This window comes from Sphaeramia orbicularis, chromosome 7 (genome assembly GCF_902148855.1).
Source record: "Sphaeramia orbicularis chromosome 7, fSphaOr1.1, whole genome shotgun sequence".
Classification (NCBI taxonomy): Eukaryota; Metazoa; Chordata; class Actinopteri; order Kurtiformes; family Apogonidae; genus Sphaeramia; species Sphaeramia orbicularis.
Genome location: NC_043963.1, coordinates 2,282,233 through 2,303,983, shown reverse-complemented (window position 1 = coordinate 2,303,983; position 21,751 = coordinate 2,282,233). Strand labels below are relative to the sequence as shown.

Genomic DNA, 21,751 nt, shown 5'->3' with positions numbered 1-21,751 from the left:
AGTATGAACTATAATCAGATCAAATATCTGCACTGAATTTACCATCTGTTTTCTGCAGTTTGAAATATAATTGTGCATAAATGTGGCCAATAAGGGGTTGTTTCCTGTGACATAACTACAGTCTGTTTACCTGCATCTTTTCTGTTTCCTGCACTAACTGTCATATCAAACTAGTGGGTAATTTGTAGTGGGTCTGCTTTTCTACAGTGGGGGGGGGGGGGGGGGGGTCCCAAATGGGATTCTCAATAAATGACTTCAAATTAAAGTCCATGATACGTGCAGTGATTCATAACTATTCAATGAATCAAAAGCGACCGTCAAACACAAACACCTGCATTACGACAGGGTTATTTCATTCATATCCCGGATGAGCCCCCGAATGTTATATTTCCCCCAAAATCAGAATTCAACAACTCATAGACAAGTTGAAAACGCAACATAACAAACGACACAATAACCATGAAAAGAGGGGTAGAATCATAAAAAGGCCCTTTGAGGGGTTCTAAACAGCCTGAAGGTAATATCTGTAGTTACACACTGAGTCTATAGCAAGGATAGATTCAATAAAAAGATGGGCCTTAAACAGAATTTGAAGTGGGAGTCAACACTTCTGCTTCCAACTTAGAGGAGATGGCAACTTAGAAATAGAGTTCTCAACAAGAGTTAAGTACTACTGCCCCAAAGTGAATCAATTAACCAGGGAAGTGCACGAAAACAAGGGATGAGGGACACAAATGACATCCAAATAGAACAGGAAAGGTAAAAAGTCAACTATTGAACAAGCTGAAGACCACGAGATGAAGCTAATGTTAGCGCTCCTGGGGCTAGCTGGGGTGCCTCCCCGGCTCCTAGATATGATGACGCTGTGACAGAGAGCAAAGACGAACCAGTAATGATGATACTAAAGAGCTAAGAGATGATGGGAAAGAGGTAGGACTGCACCATTTTGGCCAAAAACAAAATCCAGATTTTTTTCCTCAAAAAAAACAAGACTTTTGGGTAAAACTACAACAGAAGTCAGTATGTCATTTTCATGAGCAGCCCGCAAGGCTAGACACTGCTCCGTACCAGTGACGGGCATCAGTCATGTGTGGACCATATAATATGAGTGATCCCCATGTGGTTCTATTTAAATAAAAGCAGAAAGCTACGCAGGGATGTGGACACGTGGACAGAACCCAGTCCACTGAGCGCCTTTCAAAGACCACCTGACCAATCCCAGCCAGGTGGGCAGTCACAGGGCAGGTGAACCCCATAGAACAATCACCACCAACCCATGGACCAGATCCAACCAGGACAGAACACTACTGTGGTGGACCTGGGCCCAGAACAGGGGTTATGTCCCGCATGTCCCCTCAGTCTGGGCCGGTCCTCCAGTCCTCACCTGTATGCAGCCTTTTATCCCGTTCTGAACCTCTCCAGAGCCCAGGACTCCACCCACGTGCAGATGTTTCACCTTCAAACCATGAATCTCATTTCCCACGATCACTCTCTCCTAATGGGATGAGAAAATACAAGGAGCAAAGGGGAGGGGGGGGGCACAGGTCATGATTATTAATAATACTGCATACAGCACACTGGGACAGAGATAAATAGAAAACATATCTGAATACATATATATATATATATATATATATCTGAATACATATATATATATATATATATATATATATATATATATATATATATACACACACACACGGACGAACTGAACAAAAGCAGATAGAAGAGTCTGTGACAAAGTGACAAAAAACTAACATCATGTCCATTTAAATACATGTTTGTAATGAAAACAAACCATGGGTTCTTGATACAAAATTGCATTTGTTTTTTTGGGTTTTCTTATCCTGTCATACATCAGTGATTAACACTAACACTGGTTAATAATGCATCATTACTTTTTGTGCTTGGTCAAATGATCTAAAATGAAGTCAGTAATCCAGAAAATGAACAAATGTGAGTAGAATCATCTGGACACCAGAGGGATGAAGTGTGTTTAATATACTCACCTGGACACCAGAGGGATGAAGTGTGTTTAATATACTCACCTGGACACCAGAGGGATGAAGTGTGTTTAATATACTCACCTGGACACCAGAGGGATGAAGTGTGTTTAATATACTCACCTGGACACCAGAGGGATGAAGTGTGTTTAATATACTCACCTGGACACCACAGGGTTAAAGTGTGTTTAATATACTCACCTGGACACCAGAGGGATGAAGTGTGTTTAATATACTCACCTGGACACCAGAGGGTTAAAGTGTGTTTAATATACTCACCTGGACACCAGAGGGATGAAGTGTGTTTAATATACTCACCTGGACAGCACAGGGTTAAAGTGTGTTTAATATACTCACCTGGACACCAGAGGGTTAAAGTGTGTTTAATATACTCACCTGGACAGCACAGGGTTAAAGTGTGTTTAATATACTCACCTGGACAGCACAGGGTTAAAGTGTGTTTAATATACTCACCTGGACACCAGAGGGTTAAAGTGTGTTTAATATACTCACCTGGACAGCACAGGGTTAAAGTGTGTTTAATATACTCACCTGGACACCAGAGGGTTAACATTACTGTGTAAATCTAGTTACTATTATTCTGTGACCCACGAACATCCCACCATTTCTTTATCTGTTTATGTTTATGCATTTGGCAGACGCTTTTTTCCAAAGCGACTTACAGGGGAAAACCAATTAAATCACGCAATCAATCAAATTTTATTTATATAGCGCCAGATCACAAAAAAGTTCTCTCTTGACATTTTATATATAGAGTTGGTCAAAACCAGACTCTAAGTCAATTCTACAGAAACCCAACAGAATCCTCCAGGAGCAAACACTTGTGATGGTGACAGTGGAAGGAAAAACTTCCCTTTAACAGCAGAAACCTGGAGCAGACCCAGACTCCTGGAGGATGGACGACTGACTTGACCAGTTGGGGTTAAAGAGAGAGAGTAGAGAAGGGGAAAAAGAGAGAGCGATAGAGATAGAGACTGGGGGAGAGGGGGAGAAGGGGGGAGTAGGGGGAGACACATGGAGGCGGTTGAGGATAAGTGAGTGGTGATGATGAGGGCAGGGAAGAGGCCGGACCACCGCAGCAGGTCCAGAGATAATCGTGAAAGAATCTGTGGTTATCCTGGGAAAAACCTTATTAGAATATTTAAAATGGAATGTTTGAAAGTGCTAGGACAGGAGGTGCTCTCGGAAGAGCTGGGTCTTCAGGAGCTTCTTGAAGATAGGCAGGGATGACTCTGTTCTTGTAGCACTTGGTAGAGCGTTCCACCAACGTGGAACAACCCATGAAAAGAGCCTGGATTGTCTTGTACAAGGTCTGGGGACCACCAGACTACGTTCCCCAGACGAGCGGAGTGGTCGTGGGGCGACATAAGCTTTTATTAGTGCACCTAAGTAGACAGGAGCAGACCCACGGAGAATTTTGTAGGCTAGGATTAAAGATTTGAATTTGATGTGGGCAGCTATGGGTAGACCAGTGGAACTCAATGAGTAAGGGGGTGACATGTGCCCTTTTAGGCTGATTGAAGACCAGACGCGCTGCTGCATTCTGGACCATCTGTAGTGGTTTGACAACACAAGCTGGGAGGCCCGTTAGAAGAGCATTGCAGTAGTCAAGACGGGAGATAACCATAGTCTGCACCAGGAGCTGGGTGGCCTGTTCGGTTAGGTATGGCCTGATCTTTCTTAGGTTGAACAGAGTGAAACGGCATGATCGGGTGACAGAGGCAACGTGATCCGTGAAGGTCAACTGATTATCAATCATGACTCCCAAGTTACGTACTACACTGGTAGGAGCCAGAGGTATGGAGTCAATAGTGATGGAGATGTCCAGCTGTATGGTTGGCTTAGCTGGGAAGACCAGCAGTTCAGTTTTGGACAGGTTCAGCTGAAGGTGATGGGCTTTCATCCATGCAGATATGTCAGAGAGACAATCTGAGATCCGCACTGAGACTGTGGAGTCATCAGGTGGGAATGACAGATAGAGCTGGGTATCATCAGCATAGCAATGATATGAGAAGCCGTGTGAGTGGATGATCTGACCGAGTGAGGTGGTGTATATGGCATAAAGGAGGGGGCCCAACACAGAGCCTTGGGGGACCCCCGTGGTGAGGCGGTGAACTGCTGATGTGTGCCCTAGCCAGGACACACTGAAGGACCGACCAGTAAGGTAAGATTGAAACCAGGAGTGTGCGTGGCCTGTGATGCCCATGTTCCAGAGTATGGATAACAGGATATCATGATTGACAGTGTCAAATGCTGCTGATAAGTCCAGTAGAATGAGTACTGAAGACTTGGCTGCTGCTCTAGCCTCTTTCAAGGCTTCTGTCACAGACAACAGAGCCGTTTCAGTGGAGTGGCCGATTTTGAAGCCAGATTGGTTGATGTCAAGGAGGTTATTTTGGGAGAGGAATTCTGTGACCTGTTTGAAAACAGCCCTTTCGATGATCTTAGAAAGGTATGGGAGGAGTGAGACTGGTCGATAATTCTCCACTTGAGTGGGGGTGAGGGAAGGTTTTTTGAGTAGTGGTGTTACCTGCGCTTGTTTATCTGATCCATTTGAGACTGAGGTTGAAAACTCAGTCCCACAGTGGTCAGTGTTACCAGACACTTTCACTGGAAATGGTTGAGCTGTTTGTTTTCTTTAATGTAAGTTTTAATAAAAAACATGACTTTCCAGCTCCTGTAAACCCTCACACAGACTTACATGAATATGAACCTAACACTCCCCATAAAGCAGTTGTTCTCCCTCTAATGAACTGATTTACAGTTTGTATTTTAATATTCGTCCACACAGATTTACCCTCATAAACCCACACCACCTCAGTCTGTCCAAGATCCACATGCTAATCCTCGTCCTTCTAATCTCCAGTGGATTAATATGTCACATGTTGTGTATTTGATGTGTGTTCATACATGTACAGGACTAAGCACCAACACACACACTCTTATTGTGTTTTATTTACTGACTGAATGATGCACAGAACACTTCTAAATGTGCATGAATTCCACATATTTCCTGTCCAGTAGGGTCTGATGACCTCTGTATTCATTTGACACGTGGACAGTGCAGCTGTTCCATCACCTCCTGACCAATGAGGCTCATTGATTAGAGTTTTTTATGCTGTTCGTGGTGTCTGTCAGTGTTCCCAGCCCAGCATCCACCTTCTCTACGGTGACTTATTGTTTTCTTAATGCCTATAATTTCTTCTCTAATCTACTCACCTCTTTTGTGCCTGTTCAGTGACATTGGTGTGAATAAAAGGTGTGAGAAAAAGTAAATGAAGCCAGAAAAATAAACAAATCTATGCCTTTAACCCTCCGGTGTCCAGGTGAGTATATTAAACACACTTTAACCCTCTGGTGTCCAGGTGAGTATATTAAACACACTTTAACCCTCCGGTGTCCAGGTGAGTATATTAAACACACTTTAACCCTCCGGTGTCCAGGTGAGTATATTAAACACACTTTAACCCTCCGGTGTCCAGGTGAGTATATTAAACACACTTTAACCCTCCGGTGTCCAGGTGAGTATATTAAACACACTTTAACCCTCTGGTGTCCAGGTGAGTATATTAAACACACTTTAACCCTCCGGTGTCCAGGTGAGTATATTAAACACACTTTAACCCTCCGGTGTCCAGGTGAGTATATTAAACACACCTTCCACTTTCTGTTCTTAAAACTCAGATTATTTGAATTCAACAGTTGTTCATTTGTGTCTGATTGTTTAAATTCGGATCCATCCACTAAATCCATCCCATAATAAACAGTGTTAAATTCCTACACTAACACCCTTCGACTAAGTGAGTACAAAATACACACTGACACATTTAACTCTTTCCCCGCCATTGACGAGATATTCCGTCAATTGCTTCCCAACGCTTCCCCGCCAATGACGAGATTTTCCGTCAATCCGTGTTTTCACTGTTATACTGTAGTTGGAGGTGTTGTGGATCATGTGAATTACTTTCCTTAGTCCAAAAACAAAAAATTAAGCAGCTTTTTCGGAAAAATGACGGGCCGGGTTTAACGTTTTTGCACTGGAGTCTCCGTATCCCATGGCAACGCATCCAGCGGCAGTCACTGAATGAGGAAATGAAGACTGCAGGAACCGCGCGCAGTTTCAAAAGCCTTAAAGATGATTATGGAGACAGAGTCTGACAATTCAATATATGATGGAGCTACAGAAGAACCATTTAGAGACAGGAACGGAGAAATAGAAGGTCAGGGAGACGGACACGGAACACGGGAAACAAGGAGCGGCTCAGGTCCGACACGGAGGTGCGGGTGGGGGGGGCGGGGGCACAGAGCAACACGGAGAAAATGACAGACAGGAGGAAGAGAAAAGAGACATTTCTAGTGGACATTCAAGGAGAAGACAGACACACAGACATGGGACAAGACAAAGGAAAGCTAGTGTTCATCTGTTAGAGTGAGTTCAGATTCAGACTGAGGACACAGAACATATTCAGCTGTAGAATGTCAGCAGGACACAGGGAAGACACTTTTGGATTTGGCTTTTGTATGAAATAAATAAATACATATATTCATACAGAGATAAATAACTAGATGTCCATAGAATTATTTACAGATCAAACACAGCAGCTGGTCCAACAGGAGGACCTGGTGCAGCCAAAGGCCAGAAATCTACAGTATTTAGTGCATTTGTTTCTTTTTTTCTTGAAAATGAGGAATATTGAGGTGTTTATATCCAAAAGCTAAACTACTATGTGTTAGACTTATAACTGATGTATGTAAATGTGCAAAGTTTAGAAGGAACCTTGTGCTTTACAAGATGTTCGGTCTAAAGTTTGGTGTGGATTCCCCTAACATTTTGTGGAATGATGGGATATCTTAGAGCTGTTTGTTACTATTATTGCTGTTATTATTATTTTATTTTGTGATTTTGAAGATAGTGTTACTGTTGGTGAATAAGAAAGAGTCAAAAATGTAAATAGGAAAGCAGTTTTCTCTTGAAAATCAATATCTTTGAAAAAAATGCAATTTTCTCAGCTTTTTGCTCAAAATTCAGTTTTTTCCTGAAAATGACCAATATTCAAATGTTTATATCTCACGAACGAATAAAGATAGAATAAAATAGTTTTTTGTGTTTAAAAGTTGAAGTTCTGTTCTTTCTTTTGATGTGTTCAGTGTTCACATACTCCTAACACAACATTTCCAGTGAGCCTCCAAAGATTAGTGAAAATGACCAAAACGGCTGGCGCTGGCTACCAACTCACTGGAAAATGCTCTGGCGGGGAAAGAGTTAACATTTGACCTAGAACCAAAAATAATAATAATATGAACCAGTGTTGGTGTGAATCACTACAGATGACAGGGGGAACTCATTCAAACTAACTAGTCCTATTGTTGTATTTTCAGAATCCTGTTGGCGTCCATCAGTCGGTCAGTCCTATCAGAGTTGACCTCTCAAGGTTGTATTTGTCACATGACACCCCAGTGTGGTCCACAGGCAGGTGTTTAAGGACCACAGACCAGTTCAACTGGACCATATCTGGGCCGTGGGCCGGTGCTTGAATACACCTGCTTTAGTCATAAGTGTACAGACTTTAGCTCCTGTAAATGTGAAAAGGATTCTTCTAGTGCAAATATTCTTAATGCAATTTTTTTCTCGATTCTTTTAATTTAATAACTTCTGGCACTAATCTGCCTCCATACTATCAGATAATATTGACACCAGTTAAATGAGTACGGAGGCTGTACATGGTTTTCTAATGGATTCTGCAGCGTCGGCCTATGACACACTGTCCAATAGGACACACTGTCCAATAGGACACACTGTCCAATAGGACACACTGTCCAATAGAACACACTGTCCAATAGGACACACTGTCCAATAGAACACACTGTCCAATAGGACACACTGTCCAATAGGACACACTGTCCAACAGAACACACTGTCCAATAGGACACACTGTCCAACAGAACACACTGTCCAATAGAACACACTGTCCAATAGGACACACTGTCCAATAGAACACACTGTCCAATAGGACACACTGTCCAATAGGACACACTGTCCAACAGGACACACTGTCCAACAGGACACACTGTCCAATAGGACACACTGTCCAATAGAACACACTGTCCAATAGAACACACTGTCCAACAGGACACACTGTCCAATAGAACACACTGTCCAACAGAACACACTGTCCAATAGAACACACTGCTGCTGGTTACATAATGGACAGATATTGAAAGTTAATTTCTACCTGAAAGAAGGTGCAAATGAATTGGAAAAAAAAAGACCTTTTCTGACACCTTCTTGTAAAATCCAACATAAATAAATCTAGTCCTGTTCTACTGGGAGTCCTTAAAGGGTTAAGTATCACCGTTTATCTAAAGATGGCGTCCTGGCCTCATACCTGAAATCCGAAGTCCAGCCTCAGCGTGGCCACGTAGTGCGTTTCACGGCTGCTGGGGACGTCTCTCAGCTCCAGCTGGAGGTCGTGCCATCGTCCATCTGCCACCTGAACCTTATCCAAGCGCAGACGCACCGGCCTGGTGGAGCCACGGGTGACCGAGAACACCAGCTGACCGTTGACCACCTGGAACCCAGGACCCAAACACACACACATTAACCCTCCCATACCAGGGTGAGTATATTATACACACATTAACCCCATTTTAATCATTTCCTGTTTTATTTATTTTTATGATATTATTTATCAATTTTCTTAATTGCTCTCATCATTTTAAATCATTTGACCAAAAAACAAAAAATAATAATGTATATAAACTGATGTCGGTGTTAATCACTGACATGTGACAGAATGAAAAAATAAATCATCTAATAATAAATAAGAATAAATCAGAAATAATATCAGATGGAGGAAGAAGATGAGTCAGTGGAAGATGGAAACGCTGATGGAGGATCAGAACCTTTATGGTAGGAACGAGGACACTGACAGGTGTGTGTGTGTGTGTGTGTGTGTGTGTGTGTGTGTGTGTGTCAGTGTGTGTGTGTCTGTCAGTGTGTGGGTGTGTGAAACCCAACATCTTGGCTGCATTTCTGCCAAGATGCTGCATCAGAGGCTGAAGCTGGGAATCATTTCAAGGACAATCCTTCTAAATTTACATGAAGACTCAGTATAAACACACGTTAACCCTTAAAGACCCAAACATCCACCTTCAACCTGAACCATCTACTGATCTGAACTGTTTAATACCTGCTGATCCACTAATCCTTCCAATAGAATTAAGTCAATAAACAGTGGAATTAACATGATTTAGTTTTTATGTCTTTTTGAAACAAATATGTTGTATGTAAATAGTTGTTTTTTTTTTCTTTTGTTTGTGTGTGTGTGTGTGTGCGTGTGTGTGTGTGTGTTTGGGGGTCAGCGTCATGGGACTGACCTGGAACACCAGGCTGGTGTACTGTCCGGCCTGGGCCTGCAGCAGTGTCCCCTCCCGGGCCCTGGTCCGGAACACCAGGCCCATGAACCAGGGGTTGGAGATGGTGACGTCGTTCTTCAGGTCCCACCAGAGGGCGCTGTTTCCCAGGAAGCGGTGGGTGTGGGGCATCGCTGAGGGTGGAGAAGAAATAAAGAAGAACAACGTGAAAAGACAGAAATGGGCTGAAACTTGGTTAAAAACCGTGGCTGAGTGGATGTGAACAGGGTCCTCTATTTAGCATTTTACAGTGAAAATCACGAGTTTATTTTATTTTATTCACTGATGATGTAGACGTTCATTAAAGCTCAGATTAAAGCTGAGGATAATTAAATAAGACACTGAGAAAAGTGAGGAAAAGGTGAGTTTTACAGTAAAATATATTAATAACTGAACATAAATATCAGAGGTTGCGTTAACCGAAAATATTCCGTCATTGACTGATTTTTTTTTAAATGACGGAAAGTTCTGAAGGCCATCCGTCATTTTGACAGATTACAATTCTGAAGGTAATCTACCAAAGAAAGTTTTCACACAACACTGTGAACAGAACCTGCTCGCAGAATCGCTGGTTTCTCTTTCTCTGAACAAGTCATCAAACATTCCATAACAGCATCCACCTGTATAGAACCAACAGCACCACTGTTCACAACTACACTGAATACAACAGCGGTACTGCAGTCACATGACTCACCGTTAGTCCACCTCTAGTAGACCCCTGTCCAGTTAGTCCACCTGTAGTAGACCCCCTGTCCAGTGTGTCCACCTGTAGTAGACCCCCTGTCCAGCTGATGCTAGTGTGCATATTAATCAGTCAGTGTCCAGTCTTGTCTTGTTGTTTAGCTAACTTTATCCTAAATTCGATGCTACTTTGCTAGCACAAAATGTGCACACAGCTGAGTCTCCTTAGTTATTTTAAAGCCCAGTAAATGTGATGGCATTGATAAACGCGGTGAAAAAAGAGGGACTGATGTGGTGGAGGATGACGGACAAGCGAAGAATACTCCAGTTCTGATGGCATTTGGTGTGTTCTATGTACGCATTTTCTACCGTTCATGTGTTATTTGATGGCATGTCCATTTGTGTCCAGATCTGTGGTTCATATAACCGAACCCTAACCCTCAGTGCATGGGATTTAACACTGCATGAACAAACACAAGGAAAGCTTAGAATGTCTACAGATAACACACCAATTAAAAGTGGCGTGTATAATTATGCGAGTCGTGATATCACGTTGGTTTATCAGCCAGAAGCAACTACAGCTGCTGCATCATTGAGATGCTTTTGAACATTAAATACTACTGAATATATCTTATCATTAAAAAATAAAAATTTGAAATGACGGATAATAATATGTTATGACGGAATTTTTACAACCCTGTCCGACAAAATGACGGACAATAAAAATGAGTAGCGCAACCTCAGATAAATATATAACAAAAACACAACACAACACACAAGTAGAACCCTCCAAAACAGCACTATCATCATTATATCTAACAGATGTGAAACTGGAAATCGTTGCTGGTGTTGAACATGTTTTAGTGGAGTGCTGAGTGGGTTACCGTGGCTGCAGTCCTTGCCTCCGTACCCTAGGGGGCAGTCACAGGCGAACGTGTCCCAGCTCACTCTGCACGTTCCACCGTTCTGACACGGGTTGGTTTTACAGTACGCCATCTTTGCACTGCAGCCTGAAATAAAGCAAAAACAACAGAGTATTTCAGATTAATGAGGTAGACAAAGCTTTAGCTACGATGATAATGTCATGACATGAAATAAATACACTTATAACTTTAGGATCTGAGGCATAAAACTCCCATTTTCAGGTGTGTAAAGGTAATCTAAAGGTAAAAACTGTTTATACATGTACACTATGTGTCCAACAGTCTGTGGACCCGTTGAATTCAGGTGTTTCTGTTCTAACAGGGGTCTGGGATCTAAAACAATAAGGACTAATATCAGATTAGAGTTTTATATTATGGGATACATATCATTAGCTTGGTTCAATTATTATCTTTGTTTCTAAAATGACTCACAGATGGTTTGAACTGAATTTATATCAACATTAATTTTTGATTTTTTCCTCCATGTCTCTGATTTTAAATGTTCTTTCTCTAAATGTCTCTAATATTTTTCCTGCTCTGACTGTAAATAATAATTTCCAACTACTTTCATCACATCTGACTGAGTAAGAAAAACCTATCCTTAAACTTAAATTAAATTAAATATTGATGTTTCTGTGTCCGATCCTCATGAACAGGACATCTGACAGCTGGAGACACGATGTGTCCAAATATTTATGTCCATATAGTTTAGAAACATCAATATTTCACTATAGTTAATGGTAGATAATTATATGTATCCCATAACATAAAACTCTATTCTGACATTAGTCCTTATTGTTTAGGATCCCAGACCCCTGTTAGAAAACAAACACCTGGATTCAACGTGTCCACAGACTTTTGGACACATGGAGGATTTCAGTACCGTTCATTCAAAACAATAATAACTAATGTCATAACATAGTTTAATATTGGGATACATATCTTTGCATTACAAGAAAAAAGAAAAAAGAAAAAGACAACTGCTATTTATGTAAATACTTATATAAATGTAGATTTAAATCATATATGCTTATTTGTAAAATAAATGCACATGGTGTGATATTGGGGGGGTTTGCTGAGAACTATTTATAGGTTATTCTGGTCTTTTTTTCCTGGTTCTGATCCACTTCAGATCATATTAGTGTTTATGTGGAACCTGAACTAAACTGATTTCATCTCAGCTCTAATAAGTTCATGGTTCATTCAACACCAGAAACATGTTGTATACAGTCACGGAAAAAATTATTAGACCACCAAAAGTCCTCCAAAACAATGGTTCTGTAATCCAGTCCTAACTCCTGTGTGCGTCATGTGACGAAAACAGACAGAAAAGAAAACATGGAATGTCTAAAAGCACTGTTTTTATCAGTACAATGACACAGATACTGATGGAAGAACTGAAGTGATTTTGGTTTTTATCAAAAAAAAAAACATGTTAAATGGACAGATATCAGCTGTTTCATTCAACTGCTATGAGCTGTTTTTGTTGTTATAATTATATTTGTCCAGACAAATGAACCTTTAGCTGGACCAGGCATTAAAATGAACAAGAAACTGAAGAAAACAAGGGCTGGTCTGACAATTTTTTCCACGACTGTAAGTGTGTGTTTGAGATGTAAACGCTAACCGGGGAGGGTTCCATTGTTAGCGATGAATCCAGCCATGTCCAGGGGTTTGTTGTCGATGTGCAGGTCTTTCATACATCCAAAAAACTCTCTGGTGCCGAAGGGGAAATTATCTGGAACATTGGGAACTCCTCCCAGAAACAAGGGTCCGGTCAGATCCAGAGACCTGAAGGAACCAAAGGAAACAGAAGAACGTTTGAATGACTGCAGAGGTACAGAAGAAACACCTACAAAACCAACCTGCAACCATTTATACACACTTTAAAAGAGATAATAAACATTTATACACACTTTAAAAGAGATAATAAACATTTATACACACTTTAAAAGAGATAATAAACATTTATACACACTTTAAAAGAGATAATAAACATTTATACACACTTTAAAAGAGATAATAAACATTTATACACACTTTAAAAGAGACAATAAACATTTATACACACTTTAAGAGATATACACACTTTAAAAGAGATAATAAACATTTATACACACTATAAAAGAGATAATAAATATTTACACACATTTTAAAAGAGATAATAAACATTTATACACACTATAAAAGAGATAATAAATATTTACACACATTTTAAAAGAGATAATAAACATTTATACACACTATAAAAGAGATAATAAGCATTTATACACACTTTAAAAGAGATAATAAACAACACAGGACATCTGGAACAGAACAATAAATAAACAAAGTGGCTGTTGACACAGTACTGTGGCACAAAACATGGGTTTGTCTTTGACCACAGAGCCAATCAGTGCCCTCCTTCTATCATGTCTACACTGGTAACTTATGTCTCTAAAAGTACCAAGACAATCTCACAGCATATAGGTCAGGCTGAAGCTTAGTGGCCGTTTAACTCAGTCGGTAACGTGTTGGACTGTAACCTGAAAGACCCGGGTTCAATTCCGGGTTGGAGAAGCATTTTTAAAACATTTTTTCCCCTAAAGATTTTCAAACAGGGGCGGGGGGTGCACGGCACTGGTAGGTAAATCCAACATTGATATAAATCAGCCACTTGGACAATGTTCATAGTGCAGAACTCTAAAGGACCACAGCACTGAACACACTGAACTGACACAGAACTGAAGTCACATGACACACTACATCTATCTAACATGTAGCTCCGCCCACCTTCTCCGGCCTCCAGAGCAAAACACACAATAAAACAACATACAGAGTACTTACAACAATAATTCTATCTATTCTATACTATATATTATCACTTAGCAGTGGTTTCTTCCATCAGTTGCCACAGTACTGTAGTAGAAAAAATACACAACAGAATGAACTCAAGTATACTCCAGAGATGACCACAGTACTGTGGAAACAAGAGGAGAAAGAGTTCATGGAACAGTATCTGTGATTGGCTCTGGTACAAATGCTAACATATGAGTGGTCTGTGGAAATAGACAAACCCATATTTGGTGCCACAGTACTGTGGCAGTAGACATTCCCATAAATAAATACATAATACATTCAACTTCAGGGACCTGGTGGAACTGAACACAAACATTATACAAAGCACGAAACACAGGACTGCATAATAACAAACAGAAACCAGGCTTACGATGCCAGGGGCCGACAGCAAGGGTACACCCCCCAAACCCCCCAGTTCTCTGCAATATACAGATCTATCCACAATAACTGTTAGACAGTGAATATGAACTCAGTTTAATAATAATAATGGATTAGATTTATATAGCACTTTTCTAAACTATATGGACATAAATATGTGGACACATGTCTACAGCTGTACGATGTTCTGTTCATGAGGATCGGAGACAGAAACATCAGTATTTCAAAGTTTAATGGTAGATTTTTCTTTTTCAATCAGATGTGATGAAAGTAGATGGTTGGCAAAAAAAATAAAAAATCTGAAAAATATAGAAAATAAACAACAAAATGAACAAAAATGAGCAACACAAGCATAAAAAAATTACAAAAAAGCAATGAAATGAACAAAAATGAAGAAAAGAGCATCATAATGAGCAAAATACAGACAAAAAAACAAGTAGATAGTTAGATATGGTAGAAAATTATTATTTACAGTTTTATAAATTTAGACGAAGAACATTTAAAATCAGTCATGGATTAAAAAAAAAAACTAAAACAAAAAATAAATTCAGTCCAATCCATCTCTGAGTCCTTTTATAAACAAAGATAATAACTGAACCCAAACTAACCAATGCACTGACATCTATCCCATAATATAAAACTATATTCTGACATTAGTCCTTATTGTTTTGGATTCCAGACCCCGGTAGAAAAGAAACACCTGGATTCAAAGCGTCCACATACTTTTGGACACATAGTTTATAATTTTTTTGGTTTAACTTATTCCCTTCAACATTCTAAAGTGTTCAGTTTAAATTTCTTTTTGCCTTCTGTTCACCTGTAGATTTTCCTCCTACTTATGTTCAAAATACAGTTTATCATTATTATCATCATTAAACGGGTAAAAAGAGGAAAATACAGGATTATAGCGATGTTCTGAAAGGATTAGACAAAGCAGAGATTAAATGTGTCATCGGAGGTAAATGTCAAGACGAACAAGAAGCAGAACGTGGGTGATAGTGATGTAAAAGAGGAAAAAAAAAAAAACACAGGAAAGAAACAGGAGACAGACGCAGAGGCAGATGAACAGACGGAAGATTAAATATGAGTTACAGCAAATATCAGGAGAGACGAGGGAGAAGTGACAGAAAACAGAGAGGAGCTGACAACCAAAGGAGGTTAAGTGTGAGGCAGCCATGACAAAAAGCAGGCGTGATGAGAAGGAGGCAGCAGGGGAGGCAGATGAACAAACAGCAGATTAAAGACGAGCTACAGAAGAATAGCAGAGGCAGACGGAGGAGAAAACAGGAGGAGGACAGTGTTTAACGGGAAAGGACTCAGAAATCACACAAACACAAGAAAGGTGACATGATCCTAAAGGCAGAAATCCACAGTTTTACATTTACCTGACGATGAAAATGAAGAAAAAGAAGAAATGAGGAGGAGAGACACTGAACAAGATCGGATTCATGAAGCAACAATGAAGAGGGAAAAAAAAAAATGAAGAAAAATTAGTGGAGAAAAAAAATGATAATGGACAAATAATGAACAAAAATTAACAAAATAATCAACAAAATCAACAGATAATGAATAAAAATGAACAAAACAATCAACAAAATGAACAGATAATGAACAAACATTAACAAAATAATCAACAAAATGAACTGATAATGAATAAAAATGAACAAAATAATCAACAAAATGAACAAATACTGAACAAAAATTAACAAAATAATCAACAAAATCAACAGATAATGAATAAAAATGAACAAAACAATCAACAAAATGAACAAATAATGAACAAACATTAACAAAATAATCAACAAAATGAACGTGTAATGAACAAAAATTGATCTGCCTTGGCGGAGGTCTGCGCTCTCTTTTCTAGAAAAGCACTCAGAGTGCAGACCTCCGCCAAGGCAGATCAGTGGGCCCCCGTGGCCCCCCCCACCCCCGATCACCACCAAAATTTAATAATTTGTTCCCTGTGCCAGTATCAACATTTCCTGAAATTTTCATCCAAATCCAGACAGACAAACCAACGCCAACAAAAACAGAACCTCCTTGGCGGAGGTAATGAGCAGAAAAACAAAAACGTTAACGGGTTAAATGGTGTCACATGTAGTCCACATCTATATGTGGCGCTGTCCTCAAACAGACTCAAACCACAGAAGAATCCACTGAGCATGTGCAGGAGGTTCCGTCCTTGGTTTTCTTCCTCTGGTCACATGGTCCTATGGTCGTCATGGTTTCCATACAGTGGTGTTGGTTCTAGCCATACACCAACACCAGGGGGGCGGAGCCAACACCAGGGGGGCGGAGCTAGGACATGTTTACGCTCTGGGACCGGTTCTACAAAAATACTGTTTCAGGCACCGACGACGCCGGTGTCATGTGACCAAAGGACCAAACCAGAGTAAACTGTAGTGGACTGACATAATGTGGTCAAATGTGTAGAAATAATGCAGTAATGAGCCTGATTTGGTGAAGTTCTTACTACGATCCACTAGAAACGAAGGGAACCCAGAGTAAAAGGCGTTCAAACCCAGTTGGACTCACTTCTTGGTGCTGGTCTGTTTCCCCTGCGCTGCACAGCTGTAGTTTCCCAGCTGCATCCCGAAACGAAGAGACAACGCCGTGTCGCAGTCGTCAACGCTCACCACGGCGATCTTCTCATCTGACGGACCCTGGGCCTCACCGCTCATACTGCGCTTGGGCTGAACAAACAAAACACATTTAATACAACAGAAAATAAAAAAATAAAAACAGTACAGCAAAACAAGGAACATCAGCACAACAGACATGCACCAGAAACAGAAGACGACTGAAGTCCAACACATGGGACTGAATCCAGGATCTACTGAAGGGGTTAGATACAGAAGGGAAGTTCAGTTAGTAGAACCACAAACAAACAAACAGACGGGAAGAAAAGACGGCGGTTATTATTGGATACAGTAGAACCTGACAGTACCAGTGCACCCCCACCAGGACAGAGGAGTGGAGGAGTAAAGGAGCAGGAGGAGGGGAGGAGAGTCCTCCAAGAAGGGGAGGAGGAGTGGAAATCCAAAGTAGTGTTTCAGAGTGGACAGAGGTTTGAGGTTTAGACAACGATCATCCAGATGAATGAAGGTGAGGTGGAGCAGCTGCTTTATTTAATGACAACAGTCTGAAGCATTTTCACTACATGTGGAACAGCAGAATAATGAAACCACCTGGAAGTGCAGACAGTGATGAAAGTGAAGAAAGAACAAATGAAGAGAAGAGAGAGAAAAAGACACAAAGTCTACCACTCATGTTTAACAGCAGATTCTGCCTCCATACAATACACTGCTCCACCTTCCTCAGGCACAGATCAACTCATTGAGGGTGATTTTAGGGTGGAGGTTTTTGGGAGTGATATTGGGGTTGTTTTTTTTCTGGGGGGGGGGATATGGTGATTTTAGGAGGATTTCTGGGGTGATTTGGGGTTGTTTTTTGGGGTGCATTTGGATGGCTTTTGGGTGGTTTTGGGTTGATTTGGGGTTTTTTAGAGTGGTTTTTGGGTGATTTTGGGGGTGATTTTAGGTTGTTTTTAGGGTGGTTTCTGGGTTGTTTTGGGGGTGGTTTTGTGTTGTTTTTGTGTGGTTTTGGGGGTGATTTGGGGGTGATTTTGTGTGGTTTTTGTGTGGTTTTGGGGGTGATTTGGGGGTGATTTTGTGTGGTTTTTGTGTGGTTTTGGGGGTGATTTGGGGGTGATTTTGTGTGGTTTTTGTGTGGTTTTGGGGGTGATTTGGGGTGGTTTTGGGGGCCTGGTGCGAATTAAGATTCAAAGATTTTTTATAGTTAATTCACTAGATGCATATAACATATAGAGAACAGAGATACAGTTTCCCTCTCACCTTGTTAAATGCCAAGCATTTTAAAAAACAATATAAAACTAGAAGAATATGAATATTTAAGTGGTATGAAGAATAAACTGTAGTAGAATATAAAGTGTACATGTCAGTCTGTTTACGGTAGCAGCAGTAGTGGAATACAGTCATGGTTATGGGGTGAGGAGGGGCATCCTGGAACCACACAGCAGATATGACAGCAGTACAACTGTGTACATGAGGGGGGGGTTACAGTTTTATTTAAATTTATTTCAATGGGGAAAAATGATTTGAAAAATGAGTAAATGACAAAATGAGCTCGGTCATGGAACAGGTTAAACTCCTACTGTGAGGTTCTACTGTACAATCAGCTGATGGAAGAGCAGATGACAAAAGGAGCCACAAACCAACACAGAGCGGTGCATGTGCACCCTGACACACTCATACTCACATAGCGAGTAGCTGGCTGAGAAAATGAAAGAACATGAAGAAAATTAAAGCAGATGAGCGGCGGATATGCATGAATTAAATGGTGATGAGCAAACGCCCACAGAAGTGTACACACAAACATCTGAGCTCCACTACAAGTGCTTCGTCAGCGCAAAGTGAGAAGAAGTAGAGCTGACGCATCAGAAAGAAGAACTAACAAAAACACCTGGGAGACAAACGGATCAAAGCCCCGCTGAGCGTACGATCAGACGGTGTTACTGACACCGAGCCCACGGACACGCTGCAGGTCCACTCACCTTATTGTAGTAGTGGATGTGGACGGTGTGCCAGCTGCCGTCACTCACACCTCCAGGTACGAAGGGGCTCACCTGAGTGGACGATTCACCTGTGGACCAGAGGGGGTGGAAACACAGACACTGAAACACCAGAATGAAAACAGGAATAAGTATACAGTAGAGATAGGACTAGACTGGACTAGAGTAGATTAGAACAGATTAGACTAGACCAGACTAAACTAGATTAGACTAGACCACATTAGAGTATATATATATGGGTTCAGTAACGTTATATGTCCAGAAAATGACGGAAATAATGTGAGTTTCTTGAAATGATGCTAATGTGAATGTGTAAAATAATCAAAGCTAAATAAGGCTAAGGGAAAATATTAAAGTGTGTGTATATAGTAGATACAATAAGTGTTTGTGAACACACACACAAACACACACATCAGTGCAGTACCTGTTGAATATTTGAGGACCACCTGTCCTTCTTGAATCTCCAAAGCTATGAAGTCGTGTTTCTCGTTGAAGCGTCCGTTGTAGAACAGAAGGCCTCTGCTCTCCAGGGTGGCAAATCTAAGAAAACACACAACACATTCACTGTCAAGTACTGAGACAGGGGTGTCCAACATACGGCCCATGGGCTAAAACTGGCCCACCAAAGGGTCTGATCTGGTCCATGGAATGAACCTGTGAGAAAATTACACTGAAGATATAAACAATCATGTGAGTTCAGGTTCCACATTCAGAACGATATGATCTAAAGTGGATCAGAACCAGGAAAATAAGAACAGAATAAACTATAAATAATGACAAATACACATTTTAGTGTAAAAGAAGTAAAATTACATGAATATGTTTACATTTAAAAACTACGTTATTGCAAAAAATGTGAATAATCTGAACAAAGATGAACGTGAACTGTCCTTTAAAACATCAGTGTAAGTGGACCAATGATCTGCCTGTTTTTAAATGTCTTGTGTATTTGTGGATCCACTGTGTAGGTCTGTGTAGGTTCTCATTGGTCCAGCTCATGGTTCTTCTCAGTAGTTCTTCTGGGTTCAACTGGACCAGTTTAGGTCTTTTGAAACCGTTTCATCTTTCATCCTTCAGTTCTGAACTGTTGTGAACTGAATATATAAAATATTAACCATATTAACTGTGTGTATTGTTGTCAAATCTAGCGTCTATCACAACTCACTGTATCTTTCCTCTGATCCGAACAGAACCCTGCAGCTCATGTCTTTATCATATGCAGCGTCTTTTATTGATTCTCAGCTGCTCATAAATGTGTTTGGACGTTCAAATGGACAGACGATACTCTGGGTTTGGACGACTCCATCACAGTCTCACGTATCCTAGAGTGGGATTCTTGTGTTTCAGTCCAAACCCTTCACAGATCGTCCACTGAATGTCTGAGTGCAGCCTGGGGTTCAAGTCAGTGTCTGTAAATACAAAGGAGCTGCTGCTGACCACGCCCATTTCCTGTCAGTGCCATGGATACCATCACATACTCACAAAGATGTGTCACTACCAGAATGATACTGGAAACCAGATTATTCCATGTATTTGTGAAAATACTACTGATTTCAAACTCAGTCAGTTAAGTCTTAAAGGCTGTAGATGAAAGGTTGCATATAGACTGAGGCGGGTGACCTTCGACATGTTCAGGGGCAGGGCGGCGAAATTTGATGTTCGCCATGAAAAACGAAACTGTTCTAACTCAGCCATTTTTCATCCAATCAAAACCAAACTTGACACGTTTGATAATAGTCCCGCCCTCAACGAAATGACATAATATTGAATCTGACTGACTGGTGGACAATGGAAGTCACATCTAAGTCAGTGCTGCTACATCCTCAGTCAGGTCAGAGCTCCAGAGCCCTGTAATCCTGCGGTTGCACCCCTTGAACACAACCCACCCTGAGTTGCGTGGGTGTGTGAGGGCCCGTCATAACTGCTGGGAGTTACCAGTTAGACCAGGAGTGTCAAACTCATGTTAGTTCAGGGGTCAAATACAATCTAATCTGATCTAAAGTGGGCCGGACCAGTACAACAATACAAATAGTAGGATAAGAACTGGGGATGCCAATTATCAATTAATTCATTAATCGTTAGTTGGTTGCCCTTAATTAATGATTAATTGATAAGCGGCGATTTTCCTGAGAACCTGAATATCTTTTTCAATACGGTCTGTAAGAATAAAAGCTAAATAGTTTATATACTTAATGACAAAACCCTGTCATATTCCTTAATGATTGCTTTATTGAACTCTTGGATACAGTCAGTGTTTCCTGTGGAATTCATCTGTTGGTGTGGCGGTCTGTAATGGGGGGGGGGGGGGGGGGTGCACGTGCGTTTCGTTGGGGGTACTCGCATGCGCGCAGTACGGCCGGGGGATGCATGCGTGTTGGTTGGTAACCGCACACGTGTGTGCGCCACTTTCCGTCCCACTTCTAATACCATGAGGATACACGGTGGTGCAGTCCGTGCCCCCGCAGAAGTGAAAGTGAAACTTTTCGCTCATTTATCTTTTCTCCACCTCCTGAAGCTTCGAAAATGCGTTGCATACCTGTGGTCAGAATCAGTAGCCTGGAGGATGTTTTAACTTCTGTCTCACTGACCGTGGACTAGACCAACCTCCAGGGAAAACGCTCCGATACTGACCCCACATTTGTGCGTGTATTTAGTCTGGGGTGCACCGCTCCCATAAACAGACCGCCCGGTTTGTGTTTGGCTCCACCATGTCCATAAAGACATTCTAACTCATCAACGCCATGATCCGGTTCAGCCACGGTGTCGCAGCGCAGACAAACCGGCAGCCTTCGGACAGGTGTGGACAGGTAGACAAGGGCAATTAACCGTCAATTAATGATTTAATCGAGCACATTCTTGTCGACAATTAATTGTTAGTCGATTAATTGTTTACATCCCCA

General features: G+C 41.0%; 1 protein-coding gene across 1 annotated transcript in view; it reads right to left on the bottom strand.

Annotated features, from left to right (window-relative positions):
• The window catches only part of celsr3 (cadherin, EGF LAG seven-pass G-type receptor 3), a 207,968-nt gene that overhangs the window by 82,676 nt on the left and 103,541 nt on the right, over positions 1–21,751 (bottom strand). Inside the window, 9 exon segments of the mRNA XM_030137998.1 lie at positions 1,385–1,495; positions 8,411–8,593; positions 9,402–9,571; positions 11,003–11,128; positions 12,669–12,832; positions 16,796–16,953; positions 18,539–18,553; positions 18,834–18,922; positions 19,276–19,391. Coding sequence (XP_029993858.1) covers positions 1,385–1,495; positions 8,411–8,593; positions 9,402–9,571; positions 11,003–11,128; positions 12,669–12,832; positions 16,796–16,953; positions 18,539–18,553; positions 18,834–18,922; positions 19,276–19,391 — 1,132 coding nt within the window.